At 39.5% G+C, this 21,475-nt stretch overlaps 1 protein-coding gene across 4 annotated transcripts in view; it reads left to right on the top strand.

Annotated features, from left to right (window-relative positions):
- uggt1 (UDP-glucose glycoprotein glucosyltransferase 1) overlaps positions 1-21,475 on the top strand; it is a 41,964-nt gene that overhangs the window by 19,599 nt on the left and 890 nt on the right. Inside the window, exons 13-40 of one of the 4 annotated variants that reach the window (XM_038273451.1) lie at positions 743-893; positions 1,054-1,173; positions 1,256-1,341; positions 1,544-1,679; positions 1,775-1,906; positions 2,322-2,486; positions 5,154-5,274; positions 8,931-9,029; positions 9,199-9,222; positions 12,836-12,930; positions 13,144-13,350; positions 14,194-14,325; positions 14,455-14,585; positions 14,658-14,753; positions 14,892-14,994; positions 15,103-15,182; positions 15,277-15,466; positions 15,659-15,817; positions 16,529-16,614; positions 16,700-16,784; positions 17,244-17,332; positions 17,499-17,603; positions 17,717-17,801; positions 18,432-18,614; positions 18,761-18,921; positions 19,487-19,601; positions 19,739-19,855; positions 21,264-21,408. In XM_038273451.1, the coding sequence (XP_038129379.1) occupies positions 743-893; positions 1,054-1,173; positions 1,256-1,341; positions 1,544-1,679; positions 1,775-1,906; positions 2,322-2,486; positions 5,154-5,274; positions 8,931-9,029; positions 9,199-9,222; positions 12,836-12,930; positions 13,144-13,350; positions 14,194-14,325; positions 14,455-14,585; positions 14,658-14,753; positions 14,892-14,994; positions 15,103-15,182; positions 15,277-15,466; positions 15,659-15,817; positions 16,529-16,614; positions 16,700-16,784; positions 17,244-17,332; positions 17,499-17,603; positions 17,717-17,801; positions 18,432-18,614; positions 18,761-18,921; positions 19,487-19,601; positions 19,739-19,855; positions 21,264-21,408 (3,398 nt within the window). Of the gene's footprint in view, positions 1-742; positions 894-1,053; positions 1,174-1,255; positions 1,342-1,543; positions 1,680-1,774; positions 1,907-2,321; positions 2,487-5,153; positions 5,314-8,930; positions 9,030-9,198; positions 9,223-12,835; positions 12,931-13,143; positions 13,351-14,193; positions 14,326-14,454; positions 14,586-14,657; positions 14,754-14,891; positions 14,995-15,102; positions 15,183-15,276; positions 15,467-15,658; positions 15,818-16,528; positions 16,615-16,699; positions 16,785-17,243; positions 17,333-17,498; positions 17,604-17,716; positions 17,802-18,431; positions 18,615-18,760; positions 18,922-19,486; positions 19,602-19,738; positions 19,856-21,263; positions 21,409-21,475 lie in introns of all 4 variants that reach the window. The other 3 variants (XM_038273436.1, XM_038273456.1, XM_038273444.1) reach the window with 3 other exon arrangements.

Genomic DNA, 21,475 nt, shown 5'->3' with positions numbered 1-21,475 from the left:
GAAAATCTCTTTTTTTTTTTTCCCAGTTCATCGCTTTTTTCCACCTAGGTGTGTATTTATAACTGATAAATTAGCTGACTGTGTAACACCACTAGCTACAAACATTTAGTTTGTTATATTTCCATTCTTTGTTGTGAATCATTGTTTTGATGATGGAACTCATGTATTTTCACAGTTGCCCTTTAAATTAAGGTAATCTCACAAAGGGAATGATTGACATAAAAGCTGGTTAATGAAAAGAAAAAGTTTTAAATGAAACTTGAGGGAGGTTCGATTTTTAAGCCACTTTGCCCAGTCTTCGTTTGTACCATACTTTGTCTCTATTTTGAATGACGATTATAGCAGTGATCTAAACTTTAATTCTTTACTACTTTATCCCCATCCTGCCTACCATGTCCCTTTGTCCACCATGCTTTGGGTTTTATTACAGGGTTTCAGAAGAAAATACAAATGCTTGCCACATGCATATTTTTTTTTATTTTCTTACAGCATCTCATTTTCCTTACAGTCACTTGAAATCCAAAGTAGACACATATGTTTTCTTGTAATATAAAAAAATTTGATTTTTTCTTTTTAACAGTTTGTGGAAAATGTTTGTAGTTTTTTTCATTTGATCTCATTAGGGACTGAAATTAGCCCAGATTTAAGTTATTCTTGTATTCTAAAAATAGAAGTAAATGCTTAGTTGGAGAACCTGCTGCAGATAACCATGACCTAACCTGTTATTCACTGTTACTGGCAGTGTGCTGGACGTGCTACGCAGTGAAGCACGGGTAATGGAGGGGCTTCGTTCCCTCCTCATTGAGACACCCTACATCCACGACATCCTGAAGCTCAACGTCCAGCCGTCTGATTCTGATTTTGCAGTTGATATTCGCAACCCTGCCATCTGTGTAAGATCACTGGAGAATATCCCTTCTCTGGGGAATCTTCACTCATCAAATTCTTCCTATTTATGTCCCTGGTTAAAGCTATCACAAGTCAGAAATAAGTATTTATTATCAACTTAACAACAATTTTGGTCAATCTTTTCCTTTGCTTCCCCTGTTTTAGTGGATCAACAACCTGGAGACGGACCACAGGTACAGCTCGTGGCCTTACAACGTGCAGGAGCTGCTCAGACCGACTTTCCCAGGAGTCATCAGGCAAATCCGCAAGAACTTCCACAACCTCGTAAGAGTGCTGTAGAGTAATTAACAGCAGACTAAGTCTGTTTAAATCAGTGTGAAAAGCAATGTTTTGTTTCTTTTTGCAGGTTATTATTCTGGATCCAACCCAGGAGAACGCTGCTGAACTGCTGAGCGTGGCAGAGATGTTTTACTCCAACAACATCCCACTCAGGTCGGTGTTTGTGCCAGGTAGAGAAATATAGCCTGGAAACATCTTTAACTAGTTAAATCTAAGAAGCTCTCTCAACATGAAAGGTTGTTTCACCGAGTCTGGACGGGTTAAGTGTTTCCTTTATGGATAAGGCATTATGTGTAGGTGGAGAAGGAAGGGCATTCTGTGAATTTTATTGAATTTGCTGCTCTCTGCGATCCAGAATCGGACTGGTGTTTGTAGTTTCGGATGAAGACGACGTAGACGGCATGCAGGATGCAGGCGTGGCACTTGTACGAGCCTATAACTACATCACAGACGAGGTGGACAGCCACAGCGCTTTTGAAGCGGTCATCTCTGTGAGTATTTGTCTCAAAATCTCTCCCCCAGTTCTCCCTCCACTGTGTAATCCTGCGTTTTTGATTCTGCTTGCCTCGTCGTCCTTCCCTATCAGATGTTTAACCGTGTGGTGACTGGTGGAAAGCTGAGTGTTGGAGATGTTGTCAAAGTGCTGGAGAAGAGATTTCCCTACGTGGAGGTCAGCAGTGTCCTTGGAGCTGATTCGAGCTACGACAACAACAGGAAGGTAAGTTAATCAGATTTTGGCTTCACTTTAAATGGATGAATTTTTTCTGTTGACTTTAACATCATGACATAGGATCTTTTTTCCTGTACCTGCATTTGGTTACAGGGTATTGATCTGCCTCTGAAATTATGTGTTAAATAAATCCACTATCCAATCAAAAAAATCCTACTCTCTCTGAACTTCTAGTGTTTTTTTGTCCGCTTATATAAGTACTGTTTTAGTATCAATGCAAATTCAGTAGGCTCTCTATCTTGTTAATTTGATTAAAGCCAAAGTTTTGACATACTCTTAATTCCAAGTAGTCAATAAATAAAAGTAGATTTTGGTTTTAAATTAGTTGCTGATTCAGAATTTGTTTGTTTTGTACTTTGCCTTTTGCACATTTTTTAGACACAAACTGACTTTTTCCTTCCAGGAAGGAAAGGCGTACTATGAGCAAACAGGAGTGGGCCCTCTGCCGGTGGTGATGTACAACGGCATCCCTTACCAGCGGGACCAGCTGGACCCTGATGAACTGGAAACTACCACGATGCAGAAAATCCTGGAAACTACTTCTTTCTATCAGAGAGCAGTCTACTTGGTAGGTTGCAGCACACAATCTATTGTAACGGGTATCAGGCCATTAAAACGATATTCCTCTTTTAATATAAAGCCAGTGTAGATATGTCTTAGGTTGTTATATCAACTATATATTTGAGTAACATACTCCTAGTCAACATTGTACATTTAAAACTAATGGACAGGCCTATGTAAGTATCATGAGTGTCATTCCTACTGAAAATCCTGGGATTTAAATATCTGGATTTTTTTTAACCTTTTCTTTACCTTTGTAAAAATAATCTCAAGTAATTGTTTTACTTTCTTTTGTTCAACGCTCTGAAAGGGTATGAAATATATATATTTTTTGGAATCTGCTTAATGACATGTGGGGATGTTGTAGAGAAATCTGCACTACACCTCCACTCCAGCAGGTGGCAGCATAAGAAACAAGTGCAAATAAACAAATAAGAAAGGGGGAAAAAGAGAGGAAATCCATATTTTTCTTTTTCTTTTTTTCCCCACAAAACAAGATGTAGAACATACAATTAATGAAGCAATGTGTGCCTGTTTTTTTTTCCATACTTTTACAAAAAGTTTGCTTAGAAATGTAAACAACAATGCTAAGAGCTTAAATATGGTGAATGAGTGCTAATTGGAATGCAACAAAGAAGGGTCCACCAATCGTTGCCTAGTACAGCGTTTCCCAACCTTTTTTGGATTGTGTACCCCTTTGGGCATTTTCTTTGACCATGGGTACCCCTCTCAGTCAAAAGTATTGATGATTTTCCAAAAATGGAACGTACAATTACTGAAATAAAGACTATTTTACTTTTAATTTGAGCATTTAATTTTTTTTTTATAATTTTATGTTTTCCATCTGAAAAAAAAAATTGTCTCGAAGTTAGTAAGGAATTGAAATAGATACAAAATAAAATCATATTATAAACCTGTATTCATAAAACTGGAACTCCTCTGATTAACTCCCTTATAAATACAATTAAACTTGATGAATTGGGATCAGAATGCAAAACAAAAAATATAGTCAGACTGAATTAAGCAGGTTTACTTTTGTATCAGCGAGACACCTGAGCTGCTTTGATGAGCTCCAATAGATCAGTGTGAAAAATGTTACTACCTAAGAAACAAAATATTTTTATATACCCCTTGCAATGCTCTCGCGGACCACTATCCCCGGTTGGGAAACACTGGTTTAGCACATGGCTGCACTCAACTGTTCCAGAATAATCTTTAAGCCCTTTTTTCCTCAGATTGGTAGCTTTTATTTGGGGAAGAATGAGCAATGGGCTTTATTTGTATTTTTTCGGGGGGTTTTCCCTGTTGACTTGGCAGGTATGACGGATGTGAAGTAGCAGTAATTTATTCTGTCATAAATGTCATGAATATGCACTGTCCCTTTTAAATGGATAAAATAAAACCCCAAATAACATCTGAAAGTTCCTGCAGTGGTAATGGGGTTTGTGGTGCTTCTCTTCAGACAGCAGGTTAATTGGTCAAGGTATAAATACAGGGAAACTTTAAGAACCCTGTAAGAAGTTCACTCTATGGCAGGACTAGACTCTAAATCAGCAGCCAAGGTATCAGTTGAATGGTTTAGATCAGAGGTGTCTGTTTCAGCTTTGCAAAAGTTTGTATGCAGCATATTGGATCAGATGCAGGGTTCATTAGTAGGAATATGGATAACCTGATGCCAAGCTGAGGAGGTAATTTGGCCGTTTTGTTGGAGAAAAAACCCTTCAAAGTCACGCAGGGTATTGGCTCTTAAAACCTAGAGTTGGCCGGTCCTGGTTCAAACCAAGACAAACTCATACGTTATAATGACCAAGTCAAAGTCCTCTTCTAAACTCAATTAAAAATTGAAAAGAAACTGCTGTTCACTCACAGGTGTTCTATAAAAAATGTGACTAAAAAGGAGAGGTAAAAATCTGTCTTTTGATCTGTAAGTATAAAAAAATAGGTGTTTCTAAAAAGTGTTATATTTGGCAGCTGAATTCAAACAGAAAAGAACTATGTAACGCTATGTTCTATCTATCCTTCCCATCGCTTTGTACGTAAAGGGTGGCCATGTTGTAAGGCGGCTTATTTCCTCGCTTTTAGCCCTTTTTTATTGAGTCTCATCAAAAACAGCTTGATTCTGATGATCATTTTCTGACCGGCACAGTGAGAGCATTGATGTCGGATGATTTTTCTTTGCTGGAGTTCACATCAAATAAATCTATTTTAAATGACAGAAAAGGTCAGAAAGTCTTAAGATGTTTTTAGGTTGTTGGAAAAGCTGAATTATTTTTCATTGTTTTGGGGGATTTGTTTCTAAGATAATTGATGTGTTTGGCATGCAGGATGTCTATGAACCATCTGTCATATTTGCTCTTTTAAAATCATCTCATCATTCACATGAGCCAAGTATTTATTTTAAGAAATGGCTTTTTCAGAAACAGACATGTACTGAGCTGAATCTAGGAGGTGTGCTGATCAACACGGTTTTCGTCTTGATTTTCTTCTCTTTACTGCTGAACTTTAACTTGAAGGAAAACTTAAATAAATGCACCGTCTCTGTGGCTTTTAAGCCTGGAAAGTCTGCAAAATAGTAGATGATACATCACTGTCAGCTCTGCAGCAACAGTGAAAAACACCCTCAGTAAATCACAGCTTTACCCATCCTAACTCCAGGTCGTAAACTGTCTTGCAGGGGGAGCTGGCCACAGATCACGACGTCGTGGACTTCATCATGAACCAGCCCAATGTCGTTCCTCGCATCAACTCCAGAGTTCTGTCCACCAGCAGAACCTACCTGGACCTGTCCAATACGAGTGAGTTGTCAATAGGCACCCGCTACTGGGTAGATGCAGGTAAATTTATCAACCCTGAAGACACAGGAGCGAGTTAGCTATTTAAACAGAAAAGTGTTCGGTTTGTAACAGTTAATCCAAGACTGCAGCAAATGACACCTTCTTGTTAAAGGATAATTCCGGTTTTTAACACTTTTAGCCCATTTTCTGTAGTGTCCAGGATGAAATCGAATGATCAACACCAAAATTTTGACAATTGGTCCTGTCTCTGCTTTTTGGCTCATGCAGAATCCCCCCCTGGCTGCTTCAGAATGGCTTCCATAGTGCATGTCCGATAATGTCCTTAAAACAACCTTAAACGTTCTTTTTTTTAAATATGCTACTCACCGGGTCGTCAGCGCTGTTCAATGACGTTCCAAAAAAAGTTTCGTGAAGAAAAACCGTTCCTGTCTTGTTTTATTTAGCATTTTGTAAATCCCAGAACTAATTTTTCCGATACATCACAACCATTTATAAACTTCCGCTTCCGGTTCGAATCTGAAGCGTTGCACACTCCAGACCACTAGTTGGCGACGGTATCCTCTACCGTCAAACTCAAAGTCCAAAATGTCCTCCTCAAGAATCCACCTTTCGTATTCCATTTTCAGAGTTTTTTAAAGTGTTTAACAGAGACGTTAGCACCTCGACGTCGGAGTACACAGAGTGAGGCATAAACACTTGGGCCTTGCGAAAAGACTACAACTAAGCGTAAACAGGCCCCATTTCCGTTTCCGGTGGCGGAGGGATATTGACTATTCCAACAGAACTCAATGGGATTTACAAAATGCTAAATAAAACACTACAGGAACGTTTTTTCTTTACGAAACTTTTTTTGGAACGTCATTGAACAGCGCTGACGACCCGGTGAGTAGCATATTTAAAAAAAGAACGTTTAAGGTTGTTTTAAGGACATTTTCGGACATGCACTATGGAAGCCATTCTGAAGCAGCCAGGGGGGGATTCTGCATGAGCCAAAAAGCAGAGACAGGACCAATTGTCAAAATTTTGGTGTCGATCATTCGATTTCATCCTGGACACTACAGAAAATGGGCTAAAAGTGTTAAAAACCGGAATTCTCCTTTAAATAAACCTTTCAATTGAAATTACTAGTGGGACTTGATTCAAAATTTTGATAAGAGTTCATTACAGGCCCTGCAATTAATTAATCGCATTTTTATCAAAATTACAAAATAAACCACCTTTTCAATTCTAAGATCCCTTTCCTCTTCAACTGTTGAATAATTATATATATATATATATATATATATATATATATATATATATATATATATATATATATATATATAAAACACACCATAGGTCGAATCTAACTATTTAGTCATCAGATTGGGCAAAAGTTATAATATTTTACCTTATTTTTTCTTTAGAAACGCCTAAAACTCCTTCTATAGATGTGTGAACAGTCCATCACAGTAGAGATGTGTGGTGAATATTTGCTCTTTTGCTGCTGTGGCTAATAAGATGTTTGTACAGGTTAAACTTTAACCTCGTGTAATATCCCATATTAGTGCTTTGTATTTCCATTTCTTTTCATTAGCATTTTGTGCTTAAGCAAAACAAAATCCAGCAACCCTTCTCTATGGATCTGGTGCTCTAAAGTGTTATTTAATTTTTTCATCCTCTGTCTGCTCTGATGAAGATTCACTTTAAGAATGCCAAATGCTTCAAGTGGCCGCAACAGCAGGGCGGTTCCAAATATTCTCCTGTTTCCTGGTGGCACTCTATACTATGTATTAAATAAAAAAATTTTCACCAGATGCTCTAATGTAGAGATGGACTGATACAGGTCATTTTAAGGTCAATGCAAAATGTGCTCATTATTATTATTTTTTTTATTGGTGAGGTCTTTTGACCAATATTGATTTCTGTACCTCCATTTACGTCCAAAGAATGGCATAATGACAACAAAGTCTCAGTTTAAACATAAATTCATATGTATGAAGAAATCATAGAAAATGGAGGGAGCAGAAAAGGTGCGTCTCTTGTGATCTTAAGGCATGGCTTATAAATACACTGGCACTAATTCTCCTTCAAAAAGAAATACTCACCGGCCACTTTATTAGGTACCCCATGCTAGTAACGGGTTTGACCCCCTTTTGCCTTCAGAACTGCCTCAATTCTTCGTGGCATAGATTCAACAAGGTGCTGGAAGCATTCCTCAGGGAGTTTGGTCCATATTGACATGATGGCATCACACAGTTGCCGCAGATTTATCGGCTGCACATCCATGATGCGAATCTCCCGTTCCACCACATCCCAAAGATGCTCTATTGGATTGAGATCTGGTGACTGTGGAGGCCATTTGAGTACAGTGAACTCATTGTCATGTTCAAGAAACCAGTCTGAGATGATTCCAGCTTTATGACATGGCGCATTATCCTGCTGAAAGTAGCCATCAGAAGTTGGGTACATTGTGGTCATAAAGGGATGGACATGGTCAGCAACAATACTCAGGTAGGCTGTGGCGTTGCAACGATGCTCAATTGGTACCAAGGGGCCCAAAGAGTGCCAAGAAAATATTCCCCACACCATGACACCACCACCACCAGCCTGAACCGTTGATACAAGGCAGGACGGATCCATGCTTTCATGTTGTAGACGCCAAATCCTGACCCTACCATCCGAATGTCGCAGCAGAAATCGAGACTCATCAGACCAGGCAACGTTTTTCCAATCTTCTATTGTCCAATTTCGATGAGCTTGTGCAAATTGTAGCTTCAGTTTCCTGTTCTTAGCTGAAAGGAGTGGCACCCGGTGTGGTCTTCTGCTGCTGGAGCCCATCTGCCTCAAAGTTCGACGTACTGTGCGTTCAGAGATGCTCTTCTGCCCACCTTGGTTGTAACGGGTGGTTATTTGACTCACTGTTGCCCTTCTATCAGTTCGAACCAGTCTGGCCATTCTCCTCTGACCTCTGGCATCAACAAGGCATTTCCGCCCACAGAACTGCCGCTCACTGGATGTTTTTTTCTTTTTCGGACCATTCACTGTAAACCCTAGAGATGGTTGTGCGTGAAAATCCCAGTAGATCAGCAGTTTCTGAAATACTCAGACCAGCCCTTCTGACACCAACAATAATGCCACATTCAAAGTCACTCAAATCACCTTTCTTCCCCATACTGATGCTCGGTTTGAACTGCAGGAGATTGTCTTGACCATGTCTACATGCCTAAATGCACTGAGTTGCCGCCATGTGATTGGCTGCTTAGAAATTAAGTGTTAACGAGCAGTTGGACAGGTGTAACTAATAAAGTGGCCGGTGAGTGTATGTGTTAATATCTCTAGTCTAGTCTATTGAGCCTGGCAGGAATAAAACTGTATGTGTATGTATATATAGATATATATATCTATATATACATACACAATAACTTTTTAAGTATTAATGTTCTTCTACTTGAAGGTGGTACTCTTATACTTCTTATAGCATTATGCATTTTGTTGGAATGGATGTCATGGATAATTGAAATGGATGTAGTTTTGTAGTTTTGAGTATCTAAAGAGTGATGTGTTGGAAATGTAAATATGACGTCCATTATACCTAATTTACTTTATGTTGTTTTTCTTTGTTCACTTGAAAGTCTTCAGTGTCCATCTTTTGTTTTTCCCTGAACTTTGTGCAGACAACTACTTTATCGACGATTACGCTCGTTTCTCCACCCTGGACACAAAGGAGAAGAGCACAGCTGTTGCCAACAGCATGAACTACATGGCTAAGAAAGGTAAAGGCAAAACACAACAAGAAAACTAATAACATAGTTTGTCTTTGACATTTTTTATTGTTCTAATGCAGAAAACTCAACCATCCTCAAGGCTTAACCTTGTTTGTTTTTGCTGTCCTGTCCTCCTCCGCTCTTTATTTCTGCATTGTTAAAAATGTCCCTGCTTCAGGGATGGCCTCCACCAGCAGACATGGTAAAATCCTCCTTGTTCTCCACATTATTCCCTCTCCTACTTCACTTGCTCTTTTTTTTTTATATCAAACACTTTGCTGGCTTTCTTTTTGAATTACTCCATCTGCAATGCATCTCTCAGAGGACGCTAGTGACTAATGATGCATGTGAATATTGTCCCAGAGTATTAAAATGTGTTTATGCTAGTGCCAGTGATCTACCATTTACATATAGTATTCACTGAGACTGCATGAGAGTTTATTCAGTTGCTGCATGTACATATATAAGGGTGCATTAATAATAAATCAAAAATATATATATATATGATTAATAAACTCTTTTTCATATTTTTTCATTAGGCTAATAAATTCTACTTTCAGCTACTGATATAATGAATAAATTACGATTTATCTGTAAATATGGATAATTTATGTCACAAAAGGGGCAATGCCTACTTCAGTTTACCCACTAAATACAAACTGCTTGACTAAGTCTCAAGACTTACTAAACAAATCTTAGATTTTGTTTTTTAAATTAATAGATTTTGCATTAACATGGAGTATGCATCTTAACAAAAGAAGGATCCGGAAAAAATCTGTTGTGATCATTTGTTGCCCTCCAAGCTAACAAAGCTTCCAATGTGAACGGCACAATAAATGTGGACAAGTGTTGGAACAGCTGGTAAAAGAAGTGTTGAAAGCCTGAAAATGAATCTTCTGTTAGCTACACTGACGTCATCTCTCACTGTAAAATATAGAAGCATTTATTTTAAGTGTATCTACTCTGGAGAAAAGAATCTCATAAGAAGAAGCCTTTTCTGTTACAGTTTGATTCTGCTAGTTTTTTTTTTTTTAATAATACTTGAAGCTTTTTTTGTAATATTTTTTAGGTTTATTAGAACCTATTAAAACTTTCATATAGTCATGTCTAATTTACCTGGGCTTTATATCCAACCAGGTACAGATGATGTGTCTGTTTTATTCCTAACTGGGCTGTATTATTAGCCTGGGTGTCATTCCGAACTTAGTCACGCCCAAAACGTTTGTGTTCGGGAAATTCAGTCTGGCATTGCTCAATATTAGCGCGAGTATGCTCGCACAATATCTGGCGGGCCAATCAAATTGTCAGGGCGGGCTTTATACGATGATGGACAGATGATCAACAGCGCGCTTGGGTGACAACAACAATGGCTGCCGCTGGAGAGTTCAGGTGTGTAGATTCTGCTATTAGGTCTGTTCTAGAAGATATCGACAGCAAATTAATTTTAAAAGAGGAACAGAGAAACGCGATCAAGGCTCATCTTCTTATTCTAGTGGTGCAACTGCACGCTTTGATTTTTGTTGACAACAACTATGCCTCGCTTAACACACGTCACACATTCCGTTGCTCTTATTGGTTGTAGGTCTATCCAATTGAGTGCAGAGGCATTTTTTTCCTGGTTCGTTCGAAACACGCCCCATAATCACAGCTCTATGGAGCAGTATCTGACTCATATTCTGACTAGAATTGAGTAGGACTACGTCAGGCTACTGTATTATTAGATCAGTCAATTTAATTTGAATAGCACAATTTAGTACATGGACAATTCAAAGTGCTTTACATGTATTACATTTGTAAAACAAATAAATCAATTGGATCACAAAAAAAGCAGAACAAAAGCAAGTAAAAAAAGACATGATAAACAGTTGAATCACAACCTTAAAGTAATACCCCAGTTAGTAGTTTAAATTCAACAATCTTAATGCAGCTCTAAACAAATGGGTTTTTAACTTTTCCAGTCTTCTGGGAGTTTGTTCCAGATCAGTGGAGCATAAGAACTAGATGCTGCTCCTCCATGTTTGGTTCCAGTTCTGGGTGTTTAGAGTAGACTTGAACCTGAGTGGTCTGGGAGGTTGATACAATGAAAACAGATCTGTTATGTATTGAGGTGCTGATCCAATCAGTCATTCATAAACTAACAGAAGGATTTTAAAGTCTCAGGGCCCTGTCACACCTTGACGATTTATCCAGCGTGTGCCTGACACCCCAGAATCTCCTAAAACGCTGACATACTCTGAACTTTCTATGTATTTTTTCAGTTTTGGGCGTATACAATGCATATTCATAACGAATCCAGAGCTTATGTCCAATGACAGCCTAACTTATGGATAAGGTACGGCAGCGTAATGCCCATGAAATGTCACAGGCTAGTTTCCTGGGGAAGGCAACAATGCCCCCGGAGGCGCCCTGCCTGCATAAAAAGATTTATTTGATTGCGGCATTAACCTAGTTCCTGTTATTGCTGCCAAAAAAAAAAACAAGAATAAAGAAAAAGAAAGAAGGTGGGCAGTCACAGCAGATTCAGCGTCATGTCTGCTAGGAAGTTTGTTGGTCGTGGGCGTGAACACAGGAAGGATCCATCACACTCACCTTCTTACTCACCCTATGATGGGGATGAAGTCTGGAGGAGTAGAGAAGGTTTCCTCCTGTGAACCTTCTTTTAACCTGATAAGACACCAGAACTTATGAGTAACTTAATTTTAGCGTATGTCAACGATCAGATAACTTACCTGTAACTTATGCCCTACATATGTGCATACACTGGCATACGTCTGGACGTACTTGCTGTATGTTGAAGTTTTCCAAAATGGTTCAGCATGTCTTTTTACTTACCGGTATACAAATGTACCAATAACTTATCCAACATATGCCAACTTTATTGCCAGATTTTTTGTATGTCAGGCATGCGCTGGTCTAAATCATCAAGGTTTAATGGGGCCATTAGCTGTCGTCTGGAAGATTATGCCCAAGCGAAAGGATTCCAGTTTTCCGCTTATAGACTCTTAAAATATCAATGATAGCTTAAACAAATTTAAACTATGATTGATGTGAGGACTATCCATCTTGAATGCAGTAGTATATGGCCCTTTGTCCCCCCGATTTGGATGGTGTGCAGAACTGACTAAAACTGTTTTTACAAAAGATGGTGTCTGGTTATAGAACTGGATCTGAAGAATATATTTGATTAATGCTTCAAAGTCGAGAAGTTTAACTTAGAACTCTATTAAAATATAACTATTATTGAAATCCGTTTATTATGTTTTTTTTACCTTTTATTTAACCAGGTAAATCCCGTCAAGATCAAGAACATTTGGTTTGTGTATAAACATTCCCCATTGATATAAAGAGTCCATTAGCAAATTTAATTGATGGAAAATTCTTGGTGGCTTTTGAATTTTTTTTCTTTTACAAAGGTAGAAAAGAAAGCAGTGTGAGAAAGGTGAGCAGCACTCAGTGGTGCAAAAAATGGGTATTCACCACATGTGGTAGCTGAAGCTCTTAGGTAAGACTTAAAAACCTCCCCAGCTGGAGGCCGTCTGTGTAGCTGAATGCAAGTCATCATCAGACCTCAGGGATATGGATGGAGCTTAAGGCTGCAGGAAGATAGCCGTAGTGAAGGAATACAAATATGCAAATACAGGACAGATGGGCTTTTGCTGTTTGTTTTTTGTTTGTTTGTTTTGTTATATAAGCATATAAGCTTTTCCTTCTGACTGAACTAGATGCTCTTATCATGAATTCCTGGGTCATTTTTAACTCATCCTAAGCTCACTATTTTCTTGCTCTAACCATTTTGTTTACTTTCTTTTTGCCAGACAATGGTTACATCCGTCCTGTTACCTTCTGGGTAGTTGGGGACTTCGATAAGCCTTCAGGACGCCAACTGCTTTATGATGCTATCAGACACATGGTGAGAAATACTCTAAAAAGCTGTGCGATTTGCAAAGAAATGTTAAATGAAATGTGCCATTGATATCTATCAGACTTCAGTGGAGAAAGTCATTCAAAATTATAATGGTAAATAGCGCTGGGACATTAGGGCTGTATATGTGTTTTCATGCAGGGTAGAAGTTGAAGCTAATCTGAAAGTCTTAAAGTCTAACCCTCGCCTGCTTCATAACAGAAAACCAGCAACAACGTCCGACTGGGGATGATCAACAACCCGTCGTCTGATCCGTCCATGGAGTCGAGCCGCGTAGCCAGAGCGATCTGGTCCGCCATGCAGACACAGTCCGCCAACAATGCAAAGAACTTCATTACCAAGATGTCTAAGGAGGATACGGCAGAGGCTTTAGAGAAGGGCGTGGACATCGGGGAGTTCGCCGTCGGGGTAAAGCTTTAACATGCCTGCTTTGGATTTTTATATCTGCATAAAGCTTGATTTTTTTTCTTTTAATAATCCCCAGTCATTTCTGAATTTTCCTCTTTTTCACATGGTTAAAATGTTTTCAGCAGTTTCTATATTCACAGGTTGCCATAAAGCGATCCCCACTTGTTCAGTTTTTTTGCAGGATGCCTTTCCTGACAGTTAACATTTGAACTCTTGTTCCATGAACTACATTCAACGTTAACATTTTCAACATAATAAAACTGCATTTAGGTTCAATGCTGATTGAAGTTATAAAGAAAATTATGCATTATAATTTATTTTCTCAACAGAAGCGCAATCTAACATAGATGTGGAGGCAGAGGATCCACATTGCTTGTGGAGCAGAATAAAGTTTCCAGGGGCGATTTCATTGTGTTCTTAGTATACCAGTAGTACCAGTAGCTCCTCAATTAATGTGCTTGGTTGGTAAACACAGTTACTTGGAGTTCAAAAATCTCTATGAGACCTCAGACCCAACAACAGTGCTTAGCTGCAGGCTTCATCCAAGCAACCTTCAGTAGATCCACAGGCTGATCAGTTCTGTGCTGCGCTGCATTGATTCATGCGTTTGTGCAGCAAAGAATGCAAAACGAATCCTGACTGCTTTATTTGCCTATCTATGTTTGGATATATTTAATTTAAATTTCTTTTTTTTATCTCTTAGCCATGATGATTGTATTTAGCACCAGAAATAATTTCTAGAATATAAAAACATGGTGTGTAATGAGTTTTTAACATTTTGACTCATTTTGTGATATTTTTTTTTTTGAGGGGGGTCTTATTTTGCTGCTCTTAATCCTTCAGGGTATGGATTTGCCGCTGTTCAGAAGTGCTTACGAGGGGCCCAAGGTTGACTTCCTGCTCTCCCATGCTGCCTACTGCAGAGATGTGCTCAAACTGAAGAAAGGACAGAGGGCAGTCATCAGCAACGGACGGGTATGTCACTGGTTCTACTGAATTATAACTTGTAGCTTAAATAAAAACATCATCATTAAAGGTTTTCATTAAACGGCTCAGATTCTTCCCTTGATGCTGCCGTTTGACGTTCTTGTTCCTTTCTCTCAGGTCATCGGCCCGCTGGAAGAGAACGAGGTGTTTAACCAGGATGACTTCTTGCTTTTGGAGAGCATCATCCTAAAGACATCCGGGGAGCGCATCAAAAGCAAAGTCCAGCAGTTTGAAATGGAGGAGGACAGGTATTGTTTTATTCCCCCCAAGCTTTCTCTCTCTAAGACGGGTCAAATGAGTTAATGCAGCCTCTCTCTCAGGGCCAGCGACCTGGTGATGAAGGTGGATGCTCTGCTGTCCTCTCAGCCCAAAGGAGAATCCAGGATAGAGTACGGCTTTGCAGATGATCGCTACAGGTACGTCTGTAACATAATTCACCGCCATAAGATTTTCATCAACCTTCTTTAAACAGAAGAATCCGTTTGTCCTCTAAAGAAAACCTGAAAATCGTTTTGTTTGCTTCACTTAGTCATTGATCTTGTATTTGTCTGCAGCGCGGTAAAGATCCGGCCAGTGGAGGGGGACGTGTACTTTGATGTTGTCGCCGTGGTGGATCCAGTAACGAGAGACGCACAGAAACTGGCTCCTCTTTTATCGGTAAGCTTTGGCTCCGTTAGTAGATCAGCTCCTCCATCTTTGTCTATCCAGCTAACGAACATCCTCCCGCTCACACCTCTCTCTCTTCTCTTTGTGTTTCATCTGAAGGTTTTGAAGCAGCTTGTAAACGTCAACCTGAGGGTGTTCATGAACTGCCAGTCCAAACTGTCAGATATGCCTCTGAAAAGGTAAAACAGAGCTTGATCCCTCTGTTTCATTGCGCTGCACAGATGCAGACTCGTAAAGATTCCCCTCATGTCTCCCTGCTGCGTTTTTCTGCAGTTTTTACCGTTATGTGTTGGAACCGGAGGTGGTGTTTCAGGCTGACGGGACTTTTTCTCCCGGCCCAATGGCCAAGTTCCTGGACATGCCTCAGTCTCCGCTCTTCACCCTGAACCTCAACACCCCAGAGAGCTGGATGGTGGAGTCTGTTCGCACCCGCTATGACCTGGATAACATCTACCTGCAGGAGGTCAGGAGGGTTTCATCTAGAGATCTAACTGCTCTGTTGTAACTGCAGAAGAATCACATACTTTGGACTAACGCTGTCCAAAATGTTCCCAAAGAGGGAATTTCTTTTTCTATAGTTTCTGCTCCAAAATAAAATAATTCTCCTTCTGTTCATAAAGAGCTTTGACAGCTAGTTTTGCTGCTGTGGCTGCAGGTTGAGAACATTGTAGCAGCAGAGTACGAGCTGGAGCACCTTCTGCTGGAGGGCCACTGTACTGATGTCAGCTCAGGTCAGCCTCCACGCGGCCTTCAGTTTACCCTGGGAACCGCCTCCGAGCCCGTCATGGTAGACACCATCGTCATGGCAAACTTGGTAAGACGCTGCTCACCTGGTCAGGATTTTGATTTAAGTTTTTTTTTTTTTTTTTCTTGTTCTGTATAACCATGGGAAAAAATAAATATATTTGTATTTTAATATTGCTGTAGAATGATCTAAATGTTGTCATTCCCTCTATAGCTCCTTTTTTATGAGCTTCAGTTTTTGTCCATTTTCCATCTTTCCTTGTTTAGTGGTTTCCTTCCTTCCTCGCTCCATCCTCTTGTCCTTGTTTAGTGGTTTCCTTCCTTCCTTGCTCCATCCTCTTGTCTTTGTTTAGTGGTTTCCTTCCTTCCTTCCTTGCTCCATCCTCTTGTCCTTGTTTAGTGGTTTCCTTCCTTCCTTCCTTGCTCCATCCTCTTGTCCTTGTTTAGTGGTTTCCTTCCTTCCTCGCTCCATCCTCTTGTCCTTGTTTAGTGGTTTCCTTCCTCCCTTGCTCCATCCTCTTGTCTTTGTTTAGTGGTTTCCTTCCTTCCTTGCTTCATCCTCCTATCCTTGTTTAGTGGTTTCCTTCCTTTCTTGCCTTCCTTTTGTTCCGAAATATCTGTAATAAGTTAGGCTTTGCTATTTAATTCTGTCAAAAAACATCAAAGACAAAGAACCCTTGAAAATTTCAGCAGAACCCTAAATATGCCCGATTCTGGAGCAGATGTGCTCTACTATTATTTTGTGTTTTTCATCTTGTAAATATGTCGGTCTGGTTTACAGGGTTACTTTCAGCTCAAAGCCAACCCTGGTGCCTGGATGCTAAAACTCAGGAAAGGACGATCCGACGAGATCTACAGGATTTATAGGTGAGGACACCTCAGTGATGAAGGCTATTATTGGCATTCCATAGTTCTGCAGTCTGATCATGATTTTTTTTTCTTTCTTCTTCAGTCACGATGGAACAGACTCACCGTCCGACTCGGATGACATTATTGTCGTGCTGAATAATTTCAAGAGTAGAATCATATTAGTGAAGGTCAGTTCATCTCTGATTCGAGGCACAGATCAGCAATCAGAGGCAGTCATAGAAGGATTTGGAGGAACAGCATTAAATTCAAAGCTCTTCCTCATCAGAACCATAATTATGGCATCCTATTTAAAATACAGGAAATAGACAGTTTGGAACATAATCCCTCTGAGGATGAAGGTTGTAAAATAGCCTCCTTTTTCAGATGTATTTTAGACATGTTTTGGAACAAAATTACCCCTTTTTATCTTTTATTCTATGAAATTTTCACATTTATTCTAAATTTATTCTAAATAAAAGGTAAGTTGGATCATAAAAAAGCTGCGTTTAGAGCTTAAATCTGGCTTAGAAAAAATAGTTCTTGTTTTATTTTTCAAACTGCTTAATGTTGATAGTTTACCTCATGGTTTGTTTTTACCAACTTAGAACATTTGGGTTTTAAATAAGGACATTTTTCTTTCTAATCAGGTCCAAAAGAAGCCGGACAAATTTAACGAGGAGCTGCTGAGCGACGGAACGGAGGAAAATGACACTGGATTTTGGAAATCTCTGGCCAGGTAGAACTCTGGTTCACTGATTATTATTTTTTTTTTTTATTGTTTTTATTGCAAGTGAATAAAAAAAAAAACACATTTTTGTTTATAATTTTCAGATTTTTATTTTTTTTAGCCTTCTAGTCTAATGAATAAAACTGATCTAGATTGGGTTTTTTTGTCCTGGCAGAGGTTTTACAGGAGGAGGGACCGCTGAGGAGCCGAAGCCAGAGAAAGACGATGTGATCAATATTTTCTCTGTGGCATCGGGGCATCTGTACGAGAGGTTCCTCAGGTGGGGGTTAAATGCACCCAAACGTCCTCGATCAGTTGAAACCTTTTTAATTCTTGTTTCAAAGGCAGCATTGATCCTGGAGCTGATCACAGTCTCTTCTTCTTCTCTCTCAGGATCATGATGCTGTCAGTCCTGAAGAACACAAAAACCCCCGTCAAGTTCTGGTTCCTAAAGAACTACCTGTCCCCTACCTTCAAGGTAAGAGTGTCCGTCCTAATTTTATTTTCCATTTGCTTTTAAAACTAGAATAGCGGATTATATGGTGCATCCCTGATTTCAACAAATGTGATCTAAAATTCAGTGAAAACCAGAACGTTTGAAGTATTTTTAGACTTTATTCCTCATCCCATCGTTTGAATGTCCTTCCTCCTGTCTTTCTTCCTCATGTTTTTCCTTGTTGTTTTTGTGTTTCTTTCCTTTTCCACCATCCAAGTGTCCTACATCCTTTGCTCCGTATTTCCTTCTTTCACCTTCTGTCCTCTCTTTGTCCCATCTGACCTTTCCTCCGTCACTTCCTTACTTTTTTCTCGCCTCTTGCCTCTCTTGCTTCTGCCCTTCCTTTCCCATGTTTTTCCTTTATTTCCTTTCCTTCTGTTGTTTCCTTTTTTAATGTCTGTCTCTGTACCTCTTCTTTAACTTCGTTTTTCCAAGTGTCCTTCCTTCCTTCCACTTTTTTTTTTTTGGTTTAAATGTATGCTGGACATTTGTGGTGAATTTCACTACTTTATCTTTTAAATCAAATCGAAGGGATAGCAGCTTGACTTTGGTTTCCATGGTATTGATAATTATCATGTTTAATTTCTTCGGCTGATGTGCTTCACTCTGCAGGACTTCATTCCCCACATGGCGAAGCAATATGGCTTCCAGTACGAGCTGGTCCAGTACAAGTGGCCCCGCTGGTTGCACCAGCAGACCGAGAAGCAGAGGATCATCTGGGGATACAAGATCCTCTTCCTGGACGTTCTGTTTCCTCTAGCTGTGGATAAGATCCTGTTTGTGGACGCAGACCAGGTTTGCTGCACAAACGCTGTAACTGATTCTGCTTCTGTCCAGATCTGCAGCTGAGGGCCAAGCAAACTAGAAAAAGAATAAGAAACAGGCTAATTTGTAACCTGATTCATATTCACCACTCCATAAACTCAACCTGCTTTCATCAGATTGTACGAACCGACCTGAAGGAGCTGCGCGACTTTAACCTGGAGGGAGCTCCTTACGGCTACACGCCGTTCTGCGACAGCCGCAGGGAGATGGACGGCTATCGCTTCTGGAAGTCTGGCTACTGGGCGAGCCACCTGGCTGGACGCAAGTACCACATCAGGTGCCTGTTCAGCTCCGCAATCACTGCCTTTTTTTTTATCTTTTTTTGTGGCCTTAGAGGTATAGTGGAGGATTTTTGTGAATATTTAAAAAGACCCGCCCTCTCCACTTTAAAACGAAAAAATTCACATGCACAACCGTGTACCCGCTCCAGAGAGGGAACACCTATTAAACACATGCGAGACCATGCAGGAGCCCATTTCTCCTCCTTTTAAAAGTTGCTGTTTGCATCGCTCATACAAGCTTACTTTCCAAAGCCAGATTTGCCATTTTTCCGCCATGTCAGACTCACCACCGGTAAGTGAAAATGGGGATGAGCACGTAGGACGGCCTTACGTAAACATATCACCAGAATGATTTACAATTAGGAGGACCATTTATTTTGATGATCCACCCGGATAAGAACATCCTCCTCTATACCTTTAAGAAAAGCAGAATCCTTTTATTTACCAGCAGAATGAGGATTACTTTATTCCTTTAATTAGAAATTAAAAGATAAATCATTTTCTAAGCCTGTAAAGATTTCTATTCAATGTTCCTTTGTTGATGTGATGCATGGTCTGCAGTGCACTGTATGTCGTCGACCTGAAGAAGTTCAGGAAGATCGCTGCAGGAGACCGCCTCAGAGGACAGTACCAGGGACTGAGCCAGGACCCCAACAGTCTGTCCAACCTGGACCAGGTCTCTGAGCAGCATCTTCTCTCCTCCTCTCAATATCGCAGTTCTACACCTACACAAGCTTTTATCTTAGAGTTCAAACGTTTGCCGGAGGCGCCTTAATATGACCTTTCTGGTTTTTGTGTTTGTTTGTTTTTCAGGATCTTCCAAACAACATGATCCACCAGGTTCCCATCAAGTCTTTGCCTCAGGAGTGGCTGTGGTGTGAGACCTGGTGTGACGACAGCTCCAAAAAGACAGCAAAGACCATAGATTTGGTAACACACATTCCCAGGAATATGTCAGCAACTGCCACTAGAGGGCGCTTAGGGGAGCTGAATAGAAAATACAGTCAGTAAATAATTCCCCATCAATTTACTGATGTGTAACTAAGAACAGTTAAACAAGTGGAAGATGAATTGGATTTTCTTGAATTATTCCTATTTAGGGAACTTTTAGTCAAGATTATTTTATTCCAGCCAAGAGGTTTATGATGGAAAATGAAACGGGGACCGAAAATATAATGGAAAATAATTTTGGGTTGGAAAAAAAAAATATTTAGATGTTTTATTTACAATTCGAAATAAAGTAATTCTAGGGCTTCAATATCAGTATATATCACAGTCTAATTTTAATCAGTAATCCAGTTCCGGACATCTGGACAGCTTTAGTCTGTCTGTCTGATGTTGGCGTCTGAAAAAAGTTTATAGCAAGCAGGACGTGTAGAAAACAGTGCAACAGATTAAAGATAGATGAAGAAAAGTTGAATGCAGCTTTAAATATGAGGAGAGCGTGAGCTAGTCACCATCCACAGTAAACTGTCCTGTGATATTATGGGATGTGTGAATTGATTCATTTTGATTTGACTGAGGCGATCCAGGCTGATAAACGTTTAAACATCAGCAGTGTTGTCAGGGCTTGTATTTTTAAAGCTTATTGTTATTTTGATGGTTTTCTTTTTTAAGAAAAGCGCAATGTTACATCAAGTTTCATAGACTCAGGATAATTACATTCAGAAGTTTGTTTAGGTTCCTTTTTTAACTTTCCTGAGGTTTTAACATTTTTTTTTGCAAAAATCGACCAAAATTAGACAAAACATATTGTGATTTTAAGCCCTACGCTGATTATTTAAATATTTATCTTAATTAATTTGAAGGTCTTTGAGGTGGAAGGACCTCCAACCATCACCGTAATTGTCATCACCTCTTGTCAAAAGAAACATTTTTAAAATTGAGTCAACTTAAAATATTTTAGGGTAAAGATAAATTTTGTGCCACACTATCTGTATATATAAGATAAACAGTTGTACACTACACACATTAGTTAAGGTTGCATAAACATAAAAAAGAGTAACTGCTGGTTTAACTTAATTAAACTGCCTTCTAATACCATAACTTGTGCAAACTATTTTATACAGCTGCAGGAAATTATAGAAATGTAAATTAAAGCTGCAGTGATTAGCCAGTAATCAAATTACAATTATATGAACTACTGTTAGCTACAATTGTAGTAACTTTAAAGTAATACAGTAAAGTAAAATAATTTTAATTCAAATATTATCTATGACTGGATATTTTATCATTTTATTGTAAATAATTGATTTATAAAAAAAAAAAACACACACAATTGGATGTAATCATTTGAAGGAAAATATTTTTTTCTCATTCCGATTTGTTTCCCTTTCAGTGTAACAATCCAATGACCAAAGAGCCCAAGCTGCAGGCAGCAGTGAGGATCGTATCAGAGTGGACGGACTACGACCAGGAGATAAAACGCCTGCAGACAAGAGTCCAGAAGGGAGCAAAGGGCCCGGCCAAGACGCAGGACACAGGTAAAGAACCACCCGAGCACCGCATCCAAACATCAACAGCTTCCGTTCTGACCTTCCTCTGGTTCTG

Source organism: Cyprinodon tularosa, unplaced genomic scaffold (genome assembly GCF_016077235.1).
Source record: "Cyprinodon tularosa strain WSP-4 unplaced genomic scaffold, ASM1607723v1 ctg120, whole genome shotgun sequence".
NCBI lineage: Eukaryota > Metazoa > Chordata > Actinopteri > Cyprinodontiformes > Cyprinodontidae > Cyprinodon > Cyprinodon tularosa.
The sequence above is the reverse complement of the archived record's forward strand: the minus strand, read 5'-3'. Positions and strand labels throughout refer to the sequence as shown.